This window comes from Orbicella faveolata, unplaced genomic scaffold (assembly GCF_042242905.1).
Source record: "Orbicella faveolata isolate gen_17 unplaced genomic scaffold, um_ofav_v1 contig_2, whole genome shotgun sequence".
Classification (NCBI taxonomy): domain Eukaryota; kingdom Metazoa; phylum Cnidaria; class Anthozoa; order Scleractinia; family Merulinidae; genus Orbicella; species Orbicella faveolata.
In genome coordinates, this window is record NW_028301547.1 from 19,604,594 (window position 1) to 19,623,183 (window position 18,590).

Here is an 18,590-nt window from a genome sequence, read left to right on the forward strand (position 1 = left end):
CAACAGTAATTGAAATGACTTTTCTTACGTGGATAAACATTACCGGTTGCGACATGCGTCGTGCGTGTTTTTAACTTAAACGAAAGCTCAAAGATCTTTGAGAGTTCAGTTTTGATGTCAAGCAAAAGTGCGGGCTGCTACAGATTAAGAAAGAGTATTGGTTTGATAGGTGCTCAAGCTAGTCCACTGAGTAATTTAGTGCTTGTCGGCTTTTGAATTTACTTTTTGTTGTGAACATTGGGTGTCGTGTGTATCGAAAACAAGTTAGTAGTGGCTTTTTGTCTTGCAAAATACACGCAAATGCCTGTATAAATAACAAAGGTTTCTTACTCCAACTAAAACACACGCATACAGGTGAAATTACATGCAAATGCGTGTAACTACCAGATCAGTAAATTTTACACGTGTGTAATTACATGCACCTTACACTTACCGTACACGCAGTGTCCACAAATACTACATGCAGACTACATGCATTTTACGCACGTGTAGGTGCTGCAATCCCTTTGACCGGTACTGTAGGCTCGATTACCAGCCCCTGTTCGGGAAAGGAGCCTGCGTTCCTCCCCCGAACTCATGGCTGGACGCGTGGACATGGCATTGTTAATTTCAAACAATAAGAAATCTGCCTGCCTAAATCGAGCAGGTTGCATAAATTATCTTTCTGGCAGTAGCAAAGAAGTTGTGCGATATGAAGTGCGATTGCGTTAGTGGGTCATTTAACCAAATACAGTCAACTGATGAAATCATGCCTGATCTAAGCCATAGTCTCATATACAACACGCAAAATAGTCCACAGACCTATGCATGAGAATCTATATTTGAATCATGTGGTGCCAGAATGTCAGGTAACGAATAAAGTCAACAAATAGAAGGATGAATGCAAACATCGATCTCAAGAAACAAAACACTACGTCAAATTGATGTGCACGGAAGTCTTCTTGAAGGAAAGCGACACCAGTCTCTGGCAAAGCCAGACAGACAAAACTAAATTTTTAAATGAGCCAAAGCAAACTGAACTTTCAAAACATAAACATGGTGTCAACACCATGCACACCAACATACGTGTAACCTTTGACATGACGTTTGTTTCTCTTCAGGAGGAAACCTTTCAATCCCAGTCTAACTCAACTCGTCCATCTATTTTCTTTTTTGGACATAAGTTAAGCTTGTTGACAATAACAAAATGGCCGTGACAAACACAAAATGGACAAGATCATGCAGGGAAGATGCTTGCTTAGTGTGTGTAAAAAGAAATAAAAAAAAGTCACTAGATGATTTTTTCTGTCATTTTCTCAAGATCGCCGGGCTGGACAAAAATTGGAGGAACGTGTATTTAAAGTTACATCGTTTCCAAATCCTTGGTAAGCACTCTGATAGCCTAACTTATGTACCAGTCAAATCGAAGCTTCAACATCCCCCCCGAGCAACCGCCAGGCATTTGAATTTTTGGAACATTTTTGGAAAATCCCGCCCCCCCCCCCCCCCTCTCCGGATCAAAAAGCTGTTCAAATGCCCATCATAGGTCCATTTCAGGTGATCATATGCCCCCATCCCCGCGAAAATTACCAGATTACAGTTTTAACTTTTCAGCAGCTTCTATTATGCTTGTGAGGCTGTGTATGTAAACATAGTTTAATGGACAACACCAAAGAGAACCAAGGCCCTACATGCCGTGAGGCACGAGGAGGACAGATAACAGGTACATGTAATCATATCAGCACTCTGTCGATGTAGAACATAACTATCAATATTATTTATATGCTGCTACTGCTGTGTCAGTGTATCAGTGCAAACTTTCAAATTTGCGTAGTTTTTAAAATGAACTTAAAAAGAATATGAGTGTGAAATATGGTTGTTTCTGTTGAAATCACTTTTGTTTCTTCCTGCTCTTGTTTCTTTTGCCCTCTGCACTGGCTTTGCACAGTTTTCCTTCTTTTTCTGAAGATGGCTAAGCCAAATCTTCACTTCATTTAAGGAAAGGCAACACTTTTTAGCCAATGTGATAAGGCCGTCTTCTGCTTCAATCTCCTTCTTGAAGACCTCTTCAATAACTACATGTATAATACGGAACAAATGTTGTGTAGGCCTTTGGTTGTAAACCAATCCGCCACAAATCCGCAATATTTTCCTTTGAATTCATCAAAGTTTGTCTCCGCCATGATTTATCAACCCATGTGGAACAGGCGGGACACATGACATGAAATCGAGGCTAGCGATCAAATTCCCCACCCCCTATGAGTGGTGATCAAAAGCCCCGCTCCTGGGAAGACTAAGATGATCAAATTCCCTACCCCGGGGCAGGAAAGGGCATCAAATGCCTGGGCTATGCCTGGGGGGGATGGGGGAGGGCAGTGGGGGGGATGTTAAAGCTTTGATTTGACTGGTACGTTACTAGCATGTGCTCTGAAGAACGCAGTCTCGTATAGTTTGCATTCTAGAGAACGCTTTTTGGGCAGGTTGGGGACGACTGAGGTTTGAAAGAACAGGCAACCTGAACGCCACCATTCTTTGCCCATGCACAAACTTCGCAAAAATTTCCCGCGCGAACTTAAAAAATATGATAAATATTACCTTGTTTTCGTAAGAGCGGACCTCCGAGGAAAAAGCGTCAAGTTCAAAAGGTCACTCTGCGAGAAGCAATTGCTGGATTTCGATCCTTTTTTCAGTGTAAAAGGCAGTCGTGAAAACCGAGATTTTCATTTTTCTTTTTAGGTTGAGCATGACACTTACAGGAAGCGACAAACTGCAAATTAAAATGAATTTCGCCCTCTGTCTTCACTATTTGCGCAGTGATAAGTTTCAGGATTTAGTGGCAACTGGACCCAAAATCAGAGTTCATCACCGAGGTAATTTATGCCGTTTTCCTTCTACTGTAAACGTCATGCTAAACCTGTCTATACTTGGAGTAAATTTTCATGGCTTTACTGGTGTAAAAAAATAGAGTAAATGCAAGTACTGATGTATGAACTCACGTTTCACTTTTTCCTGTAGCCGATAAAATTCACTCCGGTTGATGCACGTGATGCACGTTACATCTAATTAGCGCAGCTATCTGAACGAGAACTACTGACAGCCCACTCACCAAAAACAAACAATTTTTGGTTCCCAAATTACACCATTGTTGATTCAAAGAAACCTGGTTTTTGTTTCGTTTCCTCAGAAACGAAACGGTATTGTTTTCAGTTCAGGGGTGAGCTATTTACATAGTGACTTGTAATATCCAGTCACAGTAAAGTTCGTAATTTCAACGTAAATACGGTGGAAATTCGCAACAAAATGTGGCGTTCCAAACATTTCAATTGCTGCCTTATTCAAAAATGGGGAATTACGACTGAAACTCTCGTTTCTCGTTATTAAAATACACAGGAAAACTACACACTGGACTTTTATTCGGATAGTAATAGTGAAAAGGAAGTTTATTTTGGAGATAGAGAGAGCGCCAGACCATGCGATTTGTCCACTAATACAATATTTTAATTAAGCCGATGAAAGCAGTTCATTTTGTTTAGTTCAACGAAGAAATCATGATTTATTGACATAGTCAGTATGAATGTTATCAACCAGTAACGCTTGTAATTCACAAGGTAAACAGGTTCAACAAAAATAACTTGTTGTTGTTTCGTTTCCTCAGAAACAAAGCAGTAATGTTTTCAGTTCAGGGGTGAGCTATTTACATAGTGAGGGTAATATCCAATCAGAGTAAAGTTCGTATTTGTTTATATAAATACGACGATAAAATTTCAGCCAAAACTTTGTGCATCGCAACAAAATGTGTCATTTGTAACATTGCAGTGAAAGTCTCATTTCTCGGTATTATCTTACACAAGAAAACTGCGAACTGGACTTGATAGTGATAGTGAAAAAGAAATACATTTTCGAATTAGAGACACCGCCACACCACGCAATTTGTGCACCAATGCGATATTTTAAGCCCATGGAAGCAATTAGTTTTGTTTAGTTCAACAAAGAAATGGTACTGTTTTCCGTTTCAGAGTGATTTACTGACATAGTGAGTATGAATGTTATATCAGCCAGTAACGCTTGTAATTCACAAGGTAAACATGTTCAGCAAAAATAACTTCTCGAAACTAAATTTTATTTCGTGACATGGAAAGAAAAGGGAAATCAAAATGTCATGCAGGTAGAAATAATTGGCGACTTAAATGCTCCTAAGTCTTGCTGAAACGATGTATTCTAGAGAAACAAAGATATCTGTTTCCGTGCCTGATTTAAATGTGATTAAGATCACAACTACGGCGACATAATTTTGGTCAATAAGAACACTTGCCAGGAATAACAATCCCGCCCCTTTCCTGTGGCTGTTTATGGGAAAAGAACACACACTTGGAGCGTTTGCACGATACTACAGATACGATATATTGTGGAAGGTAACTAATTCATCATATTGTAATTTAATTAACGTTGGTATATTGCAAAAGAGGCACAATATGGCTTCTTTATGAGGGTTTCTTCATATTGTAGGTGTCGACATTTTCCAGATTTATTTAAATTTCTCGAATTTTCTGCCACAATTCCAGTAGCTTTACTTCTTAGAGCGCACTTTTAAAAGTGAGAACATTTGTATTTTGACATACCGTGGCATTTCAAGAGCTGGTTTCCATGAAAACACTGATAGCATTTGTATTTTAGCTTCATAATATTCAAGCGAAAGTGGAGGAATAATTGCACAACTATTGTCACACATGAGGCGTCCTTTTTGACAAGAAAAATGTACTGCGTTACTGACAACGAAACGTACAGTGTGTAGAGTGCTGCATCCATTTGAATCAAGGACTGCCCGGCACAGAAATGGAAAAAATTATGCGTCAACTGCTTTTGCCTCTTAGCTTTACTTAGCCTCACACACAATACTTTGAATTTCTGAAAATTTGGCGGGCTGTGCGGCCCGCTTCCCAAAGCACTTACCCTATTTAAGACTAAAGTCTGCGATTTTTCTTCCCGATTTATGGTCTGACCCTTAAATTAATATCCTGTTTCAGACCTGCCGTAGTTCTCCAGTTCAGAATGATGTTAAAGGTATTGTGAATGACTTTAGTTGCTGGTCTTATCAATAATGATGAAAAAAGTAGCTTCTTCTGAAAAAACATACCTAATTCAAGACTAGAGTGCAAAAACCATACCCAGTTTCAGACCAAAATGACCAAAATCGATACTCTACTTCTGACTAAAATGTCTTAAAAAAACATGTCCCTCTGAACCTGGACATACCTATATAGCCGATATAAGGGAGCACACCCCCCCCCCCCTCCCCTAGGGCAGAGTCAAAGTGAAGTATGACAAGTAAATACATTTCAAAGTGCGTTGACTGTAATAACTGACACATGTGTAGACAACTTAAATTAATTAGCCCTTGTTCTTTCACGATAGGTTAAGTGCTAAACCTCACCTGGACGAAAAACCCCAGGCTCTGGCAACTGCGCAGATCAGTGCAGTGCAAAGCTGCACATTAGCACATATCCCCCTCACATCAGGACTTCTCATGCACAAGATATCAAAACCCCAGCCTTTCTCAGACTTTGAATATCTTTCCGGAAACGAAACACTATTTCTTTTTGAGAAATAGCTTCTTGTTACATACATACATACACGCATACATACATACATACATACACACACACACACACACACACACACACACACACACACACACACACACACACATACATACATACATACATACATACATACATACATACATACATACATACATACATACATACATATTTTATTTGGTAAAGCAGGTTGGGGAACTGGCAAGACATTAAGTCCTGATGTGGACCTGCACTATGTAAAATGATTAATTAATATACACCTAAATATTGAGATTCTGAGGGGGTCTTAGGTCTTCGGACAATGCGTAGAAATAAAGTCCTCATGGTTGTTTCATTCTTTTGGCTCTGCAAAAGGTTAACTTAAAAGAAAACTGAGACCTTGTGAATTTTCTTACGTTCTCATGGTTTTTGAGATTCGGAGGGTGTCTTAGGTCTTACGTCTTAGGTTTTGAGAGACCCCTGTTTAAATATTTCTTCCTTGTAAATTAACGTCTCACTGTGTCTCCATGTCCGGCAGCCGGACAGGATTTCAAAATACTCCGTGTCCGGCAGTCAAAATTATTTTTTTTTAAAGTGCCACTGAAACGAAATTTTCGTATGTGAGATTTTTGCTTAGTAATAAAGTTTCAACCTTACTTGGAAACACTGCAGACTTTTTTTTCGCGTACGGTAAGCGAAAACTGCTTTTTTAGCCGTTCGAAGTTGGCTGGTTAAGCCCAAAATTGGCGGCCATCTTGGCACGGCCAAAACAGCCTAGTGACGTCACTGGTTGTATTACTCTCATGCCGCACTGAAAATTTAGAGTGATAATGGGAGAAGAGAATACTGTTCGAAGCCCCCCCAAAAAAACATCTTAAGGACATCTTGGAGCTGTAAAGCAGATAATAACAGTAGCCTTAGACATAAAGAGGTAGAGAGTCGATCCTGGGGCTTTTCAGTCTATTTAATTGGATATTTGCAGGATATTTTATGCAAGCAAGCAAACGAGTGGGAGTTCTTAGATCGCAAAATGATCGGGACTCTTGGTGAAATGGCCAGCACTCAATTAAACAATATCTACACTCATAAAGTAAAAAAAGACATGAAAACAAGAGAAAGCGGCTTTTGAAAATGTTATCCGGAGTGCTGCTGCACGAATCGCAGCAACAACGTTAACGCTTCGAGTTTTCGAGTCGCTTCGCTCCGAGGACACCGGACGCTTTGTGAGTTTCACCGTGGACGAGATTGTGCCACAGTGACCTTTAGTCCAGTTGTATCTGCTACATCCTACAAGTTATCACAACAGCAACAATTTAAGAAACCCTCTTCTTTTATATGAGGGAGCGAATTCAAACTATAAAGGTAAACTAAGCTGCCATGACCCTACAGGTATGTTTTCAGGAAACGAGAGAAAGCGTGACAATGTCGGCGCCGAAAGGTCATCTATGCAAATTGGTTCAAATTCTGTTTAATGAACCTTCGAAAGGAGTGTAAACTAGTGACGTTTTAACGAATTGCTTTGAACTTGGATACTATTAAATGAAGATCATAGACATAAGTAGGTGTTAAAGAACTCACAGTAATCCATCGGCCGTGAAATATTGCAATATAGTGCAAAAGAGAAGCGAAATTCCCGCTTTGTTTACCCTGATACGTATGCGGCGATAAAGCAAACCCCGCTGCGGATCACAATTTTCAAAGATACATTTTGTCTACCACAAGAACTCTCACTTATTAGTATCATAAAAAGATGCCCTCTGTTGGCAAAGAAGTACTGGACTCAAAGCTTGTGGACCGTTAATAACTTCGTGATTGTGCGGATGGCTGATGCGCTTACGGCTGTTAATGCGGTAAAGTTGCCGAGGATATATTCGAACCTTGTCAATAGACCTTAGATAAACGTGAGAATCTAAATTTCAGAACCAGGTTGAAAACAGGCGACGAAATATCGTGTTTAGGCTTCAGGACTTGATATAAAAGTTGCCACACTCGTCTTCGAAATCTCCAATCGAGTACTCAAGATGTTCGAAAAGTATACTGAGCTGTTCTAATCTGTAACATTTATTTTGGTGAATCTACACTCTTTGGCGCCCTCCAACGTTTATGATGTGTATTTCCTGTCAAGGCTTGACAGAAATTACAAGGTAGAAAACCAGTATATTGTAGGTATCGACAATATGAAGAATAAACTTGAATAAATCAAGTGAAAACAAGAGAGAATCTATAGCCGGCTTCTTGCGTGAATACAACCAGTGACGTCACAAGGTCCTTAAACTCGGTTCCAGAGCCCGGACACAGTTTTGCTCCAAAAAGTCGATTTCAGCAGCTAAAAAAAGCACTTTCCGTTAGGATTTGACAGAAATAAAATTTGCCATTATTTTAAGCACGTTTGAAACTATAAATTGGGCTAATAAAAGAGAGTACGAAAATTTCGTTTCAGTGGCACTTTAAATTTCAGTTAATAATGTCAAATCCTTGTTTATATGGCTGAATACTAATTTTTTTGAGCCCGGTACCCCGGTATATCGGGATTTATAACGTAGACTATTATAAAATGACCGGCAGTCAAAACGTTTGAATAGCACTCCGGTTAGCCTAGAAAGCACTCCGGTTAGCCTAAAAAGCACTCCGCTTAGCCTAAAAAGCACTCCGGTTAGCCTAAATAGCTCTGCGGTTAGCCTGTTTACGGTTAGCTTTCAATAATGCTAAGGGTAACTCGATAAATACTTAAAAAATTCCGGTAATGGCCGGCCGGTTGCAGTGGGGCAGTGGTCGTCAGTATCGCTTATCAGAGGGTCCCCTATACCTCTTCTGAAAAGAGTTTCACGCAAAAGTAATTGGCCTTTTCACGCATCACGAAAAATTCGAAAAACAGCTTCACGTTCACAGAAAAAAGTAAGCAATCACGTTTCACGCGAAAATGCAAAGGCTAAATCATGCTTCACGTAAAAATGCAAATTCTATTCACGTTTCGCAAAATATACAAATACAATCATTAAAAAAATGTATCTGGCAATACTGAAATGTACTACAGTAGATATAGCTGCACATGGCCATATTTTGATAATTTCAGACTCTCTCGGCGTCAGCATGTCTAGATCTTTTGTGGATTGGGTATTATGCATGTACAGTGGAACCCCGTTAATACGGACACCAAGGGGACATGCTAAAGTGTGCGTGTTATCGGGGTGTCCGTATTGAGCCGTATTTAAGCGGGCTCTCGGATAAAAAGTCACGGACACATGTTTTATCGATATCCAAGGCTAAGGCAGACATTTTTTACGGCAACAAAACGTTGTTTTGATTGTAATGTAACTGTAAAATTAAACTGTGGAAACCTTATGGTAATTTATCATACTCTAGGACTAAAATTAATTTTATAGTACTGTAGCACTTGATAACAATGGGGTGACAGGCCTACACAACTCCTATCCACGTGTAATAGCCGCTTTGAGAGTTTTGCTCGAACTAGTATATTTTAGAGGATCTGCCCCTTTTGTATGGTACGATAGGGGGATCTTTGAATATTTCGCTAAGCAATAATACTGTTTTTAGAGGGACATTTCACCAGAGTAGAGCCGTTAGAGGTCATAGGTCTGCGTGGTTTCCGCTGTTATCTACGTGTAATTTGTAGAGTTCGACAACTCTGTTTTTTTACACGTGCTAGTTTTTATTGGCTCATTTGTATTGCAAGATATGTTTAAGCTCTCTAAATATCGGTAACTGATGAGATCCAGAAGGATCGAAACCGCGGTATTGCCTGATCTACAAGGCTACGAGCCTCCTAACAAAAGAGGGACTATTAACAGTCTCAAGAAAGCCTGACAACATCGCAAATAAAAGCAATGACAACCACAACGTGGAGCTGGATGAACAATCATAGGAAGAACTCCTAAATTCAGAGCTTTTGCCTCAACAAAACCACACAATATAATAAACAACACGCAAAACAGTCCACAGACTTGCGCGTGAACATCTACATTTGCAGCTCCAGAACGAACAAACTGGAAGGACAAAAAGCTCGATAAAATTGATGCAAGAAGCATAAGAACGTCTCCCTAATACAGACTCGTAGCTTTCAACAAGGAAAGCTACAGCTATCTCTGGCGACGCCGGACAAGGATAAATATGACACCCGTGATAAGAAGCAGCATAACTTGCAACAGTTAATCAAACAGCCGGGCCCGGCGTAATAATACAAAATGCAAGTAACTAACATGTTCACGGAATGTTTCAAACTTTGTCCCTCCAGAGCTACTATTTAGAGAGCTTAAAACATATCTTGCAATACAAATGAGCCAATAAAAACCAGCAAGTGGCAAAAAAAAGAGGTGTCGAACTCTACAAATTACATGCGGATAACAGCGGAAACCACGCAGACCTATGACCTCTGACGGCTCTACTCTGGTGAAATGTCCCTCTAAAAACAGGATTATTGCTTAACGAAATATTCAAAGATCCCCCGTATCGTACCATACAAAAGGGGCAGATCTTCAAAAATATACTAGTTCGAGCAAAACTCACAAAACGGCTATTACACGTGGATAGGAGTTGTGTAGGCCTGTCACCCCATTGTTATCACTAGATTCTAGGCCCTCCTGGTTCACTGTTGCTGTGGTTAGTTCTCACTCCTCCATCCTCACGCGCGTCGAGAGATGTCGAGAAAGGTAGGCCGTCACGCTTTCTACATCCAGTTTGGTGTAGTTTACGAGCTTTTATGACGCTAAAATCTCCAAAAATGTGAAAAATTATTCCCACAAAAGTCGATGGTTCACAAATCACGCAAAAGTAAATGCATTTTTCACGGATCACGAAAAAAATCGAAAACCAGTTTCCCGAGGACGGAAAAATATAGATTCACGAATCACGGACAAAATAAATTCTCATTCACGCTTCACGCAAAGAAAAAACGCCCATTCACGCGACACGAAAAAAGTATAGGGGACCCTCTTATCAGGCCGTCGACCCGGGTTCGATTCCTCTTGGGGTCGCGTGTCATAATGTTCATCATACGTTGTTTTACTTTAAAAAAAAAAAAAATTTCTCAGTCTCACTGCCGGACACGGAGTATTTTAAGAAACCTGTCCGGCTGCCGGACATATAGCCACTTTATGGATTTAAATTTAAAAGTGACGAAAAAATGGCAAATTTATAGTATGCTTATAAAATGTTTAAGCAAGTAACCGGAACGATGATCCTGCTGATATACGTTGGATCAATAGTGATCTAATCGGCTTTACATACAAAATGAAGAATACAAAAGCAAAAACCGACACAACGTAGAATGATTTTTTGAAGGTGTACTATATTTCGGCTGGCCAAACCAGCCTTCTTCAGGTACAATGGAAGATTTTACATTGGTGCGTGTTTTTATGTAGCCGATATTTACGTAATACCGGAAATACGCAAAAGTAATTGATAGTGTAAATTGAAGATAAGCATACGGTAAAATAAAATAACATGATAAAAGAACATGATAAAAGAAAACAAATGGAAACAATTAATATGTTTCTTCGCGGATGTTAAGCACGAGAAATTTGTCAGCCAGGAGACCAAAATGATATTTCCAAGCAAACATAGAAATACATGAACTCAAAAGGTTTGAATAAGACTTGTCCAATTTCACAAGGAAAATCTTTAAAAATATTAGATTCAGCCGGGCAGACCGTTCATATAGTCGACCACTGGGTCTAAGCTTATATGATGGAGTATATGTATGAAGAGAGAATGATGGAAATCGACGCAGTTTATGGGGGATGGTTTGAGTACTACGCGATCTTAACCTAAACTTACCCTTCCAAGGTTTACAAAGCCATGCTCTTGCGCTAGTCTGTCTGCTTCTTGTTCATCGCCATTAATTTGCACTGTCCATCGATTTGAGTACTCCTGAGCGCTCAAAACGAGAATCCCAAAGGAGAAAACGCTCCAAAATAAACGAATTGTCAACTGCATGGTGTTTGTTTCGCTATCAAGATCAAGCTTCTAGCTTCTTCTGAAATAATGCGATAGATCTGCCTCACGTCTTCCTGTTTGTGTTTTCGAGCTGTTACAAAGCCACGAATGACTAAATCCCGCGCCGTCATCGCGCGAGTCATTTTGTGAGATTGCAATCACTTCCGTGTTTTACACGCGTCGCAAAAATGTCGTATTCGCTGATGTAAACAGCTTGCATGAATTTAGGTCACGTTTTATGACACATGTAAATAGATCAGTCTATCAGGAAGCATATTAGTAGATCCTTCAGCAGTACCAACGAGGCTCAAATGAGATACACAAGAAACACGTCACGTTGGCCGCTCCAAGGAAGTTTAGAAAAGTGCGACCGACTTCATCTCAAAAAGAGGGGGGTGAATAGGTTTTCAAAACGGATCGACGGATTTGGTCTTAAAAAGCGGACGGATTGTGGATTTTTGCGGTAAATCGAGCGAATTCGCGGATTTTGAGAACACAGTGGATCGTGGATTAGCTGTGAATTTTGGCGCGGATTCCAGATGTTCGGATCAGTACTGTTCTGTTTACCACATAGAAGCAGCTCTGTGCCAATACACGCACAGAACATCTGAAGAAACGAGTGCAGTCAAATTATTCGAAAACGTGACCATCGCTTTTCGTGTGTAGTCAACTTCCCCCAAAGAAGGAAGGTACGTTGTGGGAGATTTAACACAAATTCCTCCTTTCCTGATTTTGTTGACATTTTTCAAATATTTTTTTAATTATTATATTTTTATCACTGCACGTAGCTTGAAGCTTCAGCAATCCAGGATTACCTGACGGTAGCACGTTTTCTTTCTATTTTTAAAAACAATCGGTTGCTCTGCATATACACAAGCAAGGACTTCCGTGTCACGTGCGCAATAAAGTAATCAGTTAGTGTTCCACTTTCTAGAAAGAAACTAAGGAAAAAGGAAATATTCTAAGAAGACAAGGAAGAGGGAAGAAAAAGAAACATCAATACAGCTCAGTTTTTAATCATTTCCCTTACTGTCTTACTCTGCCAAAAATGTCCTCAAAAATAAAAGCGGATTGAAAATTTGATGCCAATCAGTTGAAATTGGAGACTAAGGTACGGAAAATGATAGAAACCTTTCGATAAATAGACTACCCCTGCGCAAGAGCACTTATCAACTATTACAGTCAAATCAAGTGAAGCGTACCCCTCAAGACTACATTAATGGAACGATTAATGAATTGTCTATTGGAAAATTGAACCCACTAGTCGTTCCAAGAAAACGGCTAATGGGTTTAATGTTCAAAAAAATTCAGTTTAATATTGATTTTTGAAATGACTTGCGAGTTCAAAACACAAATAATCAATCCATTATTGCATTCTTGAAACGACTAGCAGGTTCCGTATTCAAATAATCAATTAATTAATGTAATCTCGAGGGTATGCTTCACTTGGTTTACTCATCAAAGTTTCATTGTTTTCTTATTTGCTTGAAATCTTATAACTACAGGTCCGCAATGCGTACATGTGTGGCTTGCAAGTACGTTGCTCTTGACTAGGTATAAAAAGTTATTTATTAACTCATTATTTTCTTCTACTTCTTCATATGCTTATAAGAACAGGAACTAATAAAAAGAAACATTTCAGAATACATCATGAATTCTACTTTAAAAAAAATTGAGATGGGCTATTTTTCCTTCGATTTTCCGTATTTTGCACGATTCATCAGAAGGGAATCCTAAACAAGCTCTAAATAGTCTACAAAATAAAATTTAAAAAAACTTTGAGCTTCATGAGTCTCTTTTTACTGTAACTATTTACCTGGTAGGTTGAAACAATGTAAATGATGGGTGGCAATAAATGAAAATTAATAGAATGTAATTGTTAGGTAGTTGAAGAAAGCTTACAAGTCCCAAAGTCAGGTTGCTGTTTCTTTAAACAAAGACCTGTATGCATAATGAAGAACGGGTATTACTATATAGGGAAGTCCTGGAGAGAAAACAAAACTGTCCTTATGCTGTTTATCAACAATCAGAGCATAAAGGGGAAATGAATAAATATCCCAATGGAATTGATATTATTTTCATTGGCTTTTCGTGCACACTGCATCCCTCTCGCCCTAAATGAACGTAACACATTTTTTTCCTTGTTGAATGAATACATGCGTTGTATCGCACGGACACCGGCAGTAAAGTGTATCGCACCGCGATCGATTCATACTTCCTGGATTGAGTCACTCAGTCTTCTAAATACAACATAAGAAAACAAAGAGAGAGCAAACTCATACTGAGTGTTTGCGTTTGTGTTTGCATTTATCCACTTCACAGACATGCTGTTTAATAAGTGGTGATTTCAACTTCCACATGGTTGCGTGCAACCCTGAGGCTGAACTTTTTCAGGAACTTATAAATTCTGCTGATTTACATCAACATGTAACATTTCCGACGCATACAAAGGGTCATACGTTGGATTTGATTATTACGACCTGTAGTCAGGAAATTATTTCGCGGCTGCGCTCATCCTTTGAATTGCCTTCTGATCATGCTTCTATTACTTGTTGCTTGGACCTTCCCAGGCCACCTCTGATTAGAGTCAACTCTAAGCATCGCAGAGTGCGAAACATTGACCTCGATTGCTTTGTTGAAGATCTGTCTAGTCTGCAAGTGGTGAATAATCCGCCTGCCGATCTTCCTGTCTTAGCTAATGCTTACCACTCTCAATTGAGCGACCTACTTGACAAGCATGCTCCTATCAAAGAGCGTACTACAACCTTAAGACCTCATGCACCTTGGTTCTCAGATGAGCTTAGAGCCTTGAAACGTGACAAAAGCCGATGTGAGATGCGGCTCAAGTCAGGCCTTGAGGTGCACAAGCAACTTTACAGAGATTCTGCGTGCAACTATTATGCAGCTATAAAGGAAGCAAAGAGAGCACACTTTAGCAATAAGATTTCAAACTCCAATCAGAAACAGTTATTCAATCTTATTGACAGTCTGTTCAAGGTCAAAGGATCGCCGACTCTACCAACTCATGATTCTGAACTTGCAAACCGATTTTGTGCATTCTTCACTGATAAAATCAGCGCTCTAAGGTCGTAGCTTGATACAATGCCATCCAGAAGCCTATCGATACGTTATCAAGAACAGCCTTCTTCTTCCACTTTATCGAAGTTCAAGGCAGTTTCGCTTCAAGGTGTAAAACAATCCGTCATGGCAGCGCCTTCCAAGTCCTGTTCACTGGATCCACTTCCGACCAGGTTACTGATCACGAAAAAGGTTATCGACGTATTGCTGCCTTGTATTACCTCTATAATAAATCGATCGCTAGAGGTTGGAGAGTTCCCTGCTACCTTCAACCATGGCCTTGTAACACCTTCATTGAAAAAATCTGATCTCGACCATGAAATACTGAAGAACTACCGTCCAATCAGCAACCTTCCCTTCCTTGGTAAGATGATCGAACGCGTAGTAGCAATGCAGTTTAAGCACCATCTGGTCCTCAATAACCTGTATACCAAAACTCAGTCAGCTTACCGTGCATATCATAGCACCGAAACAGCCTTGCTGCGAGTTTCCAACGACATCAACTTAGCGCTTGACAATCACGATGATGTTGGTCTAGTCTTGCTTGACTTATCGTCTGCCTTTGACACCATAGACCATAGTGTCCTTATGGATAGGTTGTACACCCGGTTTGGTCTGAGAGGTACTGCCCTGGCTTGGGTCAAATCGTATCTGACAAATCGCTCGCAGGCGGTTGTTATCAAAGATGTTCACTCTTTTTCCGCTAAGTTAATTTGCGGTGTTCCTCAGGGTTCGGTGCTGGGCCCGCTGTTGTTCTCCCTCTACGTCGCGCCCATTGAAGATATAATCATCGCCCATGGTCTCCAGTCCATGATATTTGCGGACGACACGCAAATGTACTTGGTTATGCAACGATCTGAGCAATCATCTTGTTTGAGTAAGCTAGAGCTTTGTACACAGGATATCTTATCTTGGATGGCTGATAATAAATTATGATGCAACTCATCGAAAACTGAAATTTTGCATATTTCATCTCGTTATCTTCAGCGTCAACCTATAGCCGCGGTGAATATTGCTGGTTCTGAGATCAGGACAAGCGTGAATGCCCGGGATCTTGGGGTCACTCTCGACCAGTGCTTAACGATGTCCACGCATGTAAGCAATCTTTGCAAATCTGCTTCATTTGCTCTAAAGCGTGTTGGAAATATTCGTCAGTATCTTGACCAACCAAGTACAGAAAAATTGGTTCACGCCTTTGTGTCCTCTAAACTGGACTACTGTAACAGTCTCTTGTATGGTCTCCCTGACAAGGAAATCTCGAAAATTCAACGTGTTCAGAACTCGGCCGCCCGGCTGGTTACAAAAACAAGGAGAGCGGATCACATCACGCCAATCCTCCGCAAGCTTCACTGGCTGCCCGTGCGCAAGCGTTCCATTTTTAAGATTTTACTTTTTACTTACAAAATTTTAAACGGTTTAGCACCCTGTTACTTGGCGGAACTTATTAATCTTCGTCAACCGATAAGGTGTCTTCGTTCAAATAATAATCACCTGCGACTGCACATACCGGTGTTTAGGACAAAGACCTACGGGGGACGCGCTTTTTCATCTTGTGCACCAGCACTGTGGAATAGCCTCCCACTTGATGTGAGAAGTGCCCCATCAGTGGATACGTTTAAAACTAAGCTTAAAACGTTTTTGTTTAATAATGATCTTTAGTATTTCCATAATGAATTTTGGTATCTTATGATGAATTTTAGTATTTAATGAATTTTAGTATTTTATCATCATTGTAATTTCATATATTTTCCTTATATTGGTTTCGTTATCGTTTTTCTCATTTTTATTCTGTAAGAGCATTGAGATTTTTTAATGTAATGCGCTAGAAATAAATTATTATTATTATTATTATTATTATTATTATAGTTGAGCAGGGGAAAAGTAGCTGCTCTATCATAAAGTGTTCAGAAATTGCTGATCACCTCTTTTCGTTAATTTGTAACCAGTTTCTTGACTGAAAAAGAAATTTTTTCACCAAGCATTAAGGTTCAGCCGGATCACTGCTTAAGACATCAAGCTCAAATTCCTCCTTTCTCAGCTTGATTGACATGTATGTCTATTTGCTTCAGCAACCACGTTCCTTCTACTTCAGCAAAACACGAAAATAACACGATTTCACTGCGTATGCATTACCTCCCTGAAGTCTGACTCAGTTGCACTTTCTACAGAAATGCAGGAATTTCTTTTTTTCTGAGAAGAGAGAACGAAGGAAAAGAAACTCCCAAAACAGCGTAGTTTTCAATTATTCACTATACAGCTTACACGGCAAAAAAGTCGATTAGTTCTACAAACAGATATTTTCTCCAATTTCTCTTGCCGTTTTCTCTTACTAGCTAAGAAGGGTATACAGTTTCAAACTCGTCCTCCTGAACATTATTCATTGTTTCCACAGGTATCACTTTCCAAGATTCTCTGACTTTCTCTGACAGTAAAAAGATTTCCCTGACTAAATAAATACAAAATGTTAGATCTAGTAGCTGCTTTACAGCCGTCCTTTCCCCTCTTTCATTAAGTCTAATAAGTTTATAACAAATGTTCCTTCTTCATTAAGGAAAAATATTGCTCAGATCACAATAACCCCAATTGTTTCTTCCAGCTTTCAATCGTATTAAATCAGCCGGGTTAAATGATTTCAATTTTCCCTAACTTTTCTTCAAAATAACAATTTTCCCTGACTTTTCCCTGACCTTGAAGATTTTATTCCTAGACCATTTCCGGACCTGCTGCAACCCTGATGTTTGCTTATTTTCAGAATGTAAACCCTTCACGTTTTCAGCCACTTTGAAGGACAAAATCCTAAGGGTTTCACTTGCACAAATGTGAACAAACTTGTTACCAAGAATTGGAATTTTAAGTTCGTTTGAACTGGTACTTGATTGATATATTTAGCTGTTTTATTTCTTTATTTTTTAGTTATTTTATTTTTTCTTCTGTTTTGTTTTCAAGTTATCAGGCAGCTTCGACAATTAATCCAAGACTAAACAATGCAGCTAACATGGGAAGTTTTCTACGCCACACAAGTTCCTCATCTTTGTAAACAATCCAGGCCGCTCACTGCAGGGAGTATTAACTTACTCTTCCTCGAGTAATGCAGGAAGTTGAAACATTGTTCAGCTCAGTGGAAAAAAAATCAGTACTTGAAGAAACCCTATAAAATGGAAACTCGCTCTACAAATCACTCTACATGATTTTGCGACTGTCGAAGTTTAAGGAAGTGCAGTCTTTCGTCTGTCTCCCAGCCAACTGGTGTATCCTCACAGCCCAAGTTTACGCGAACGATAAAGTTTTGCCATGAAGGTAAATTGTCTGAACGTTTATTTTTAAATTAAAGTTGTTGCTCCATTTGAGTTAATCTGGTTTTTGCTTTCTAGATCTCCACAATTGCAGTTCTCGGCTGGGCGTTTTAATGTCTCCTGACGTTCACTTTGGGAGAGGTTAGATTCACCGTTGTTGCTGTTTTTCTTTTTTACTCCGCTTCACCCTTACTGACTAACCTGAAGGCACAGTTTACTTCCCATTGACAATAAAACAATAAAAAACGTATAACGTTAAAACCGTGAGCGCATGTTGAATGAAGGAATGCAATTTCAAATCATAAGTAAAAGTAAGCAAAAATTACCCTGGCAAGGATGTTTTGCTGTAGCTCTTTTGTCATTAATAAGTTCTCTCGATTTTTAAAGGGCGACACAAAGTCTTTTCAGCTTTAAACTGAAATTGTCTTCTGAGGGACAAGCCTATCTATGTCTAGAGATAAATTAATTACTTCGATGTAGATGCAGAAATATCAATTTGGATTATTTCTCCAGGTTGATCGCTTTTATCTGGCACTTCAAGAAAAGGGGACACAATTCTCAGAAGGAATTGATGTCGATGAAACACAAGACGTCGAAATTTTCTGAGTTCCTGATCACAACGACGTTGAGGGCGCTGACTTCTACCACGACTTTAAAAAGGTAATTGTTAGAGGGTTTAAGGTGTTTAACATTGTGCACTGAAAAATGAAAA

General features: G+C 39.5%; 1 protein-coding gene across 3 annotated transcripts in view; it reads right to left on the minus strand.

Annotated features, from left to right (window-relative positions):
- The window catches only part of LOC149112321 (furin-like), an 88,741-nt gene extending 77,057 nt beyond the window's left edge, over positions 1-11,684 (minus strand). For 2 of the 3 annotated variants that reach the window (XM_089290147.1, XM_089290146.1), the window contains exon 1: positions 11,349-11,683. In XM_089290147.1, the coding sequence (XP_089146273.1) occupies positions 11,349-11,507 (159 nt within the window). In that variant the 5' untranslated portion in view covers positions 11,508-11,683. Of the gene's footprint in view, positions 1-11,348 lie in introns of all 3 variants that reach the window. The other variant, XM_089290148.1, reaches the window with a different exon arrangement.
- Between the last annotated feature and the right edge of the window lie 6,906 nt (positions 11,685-18,590).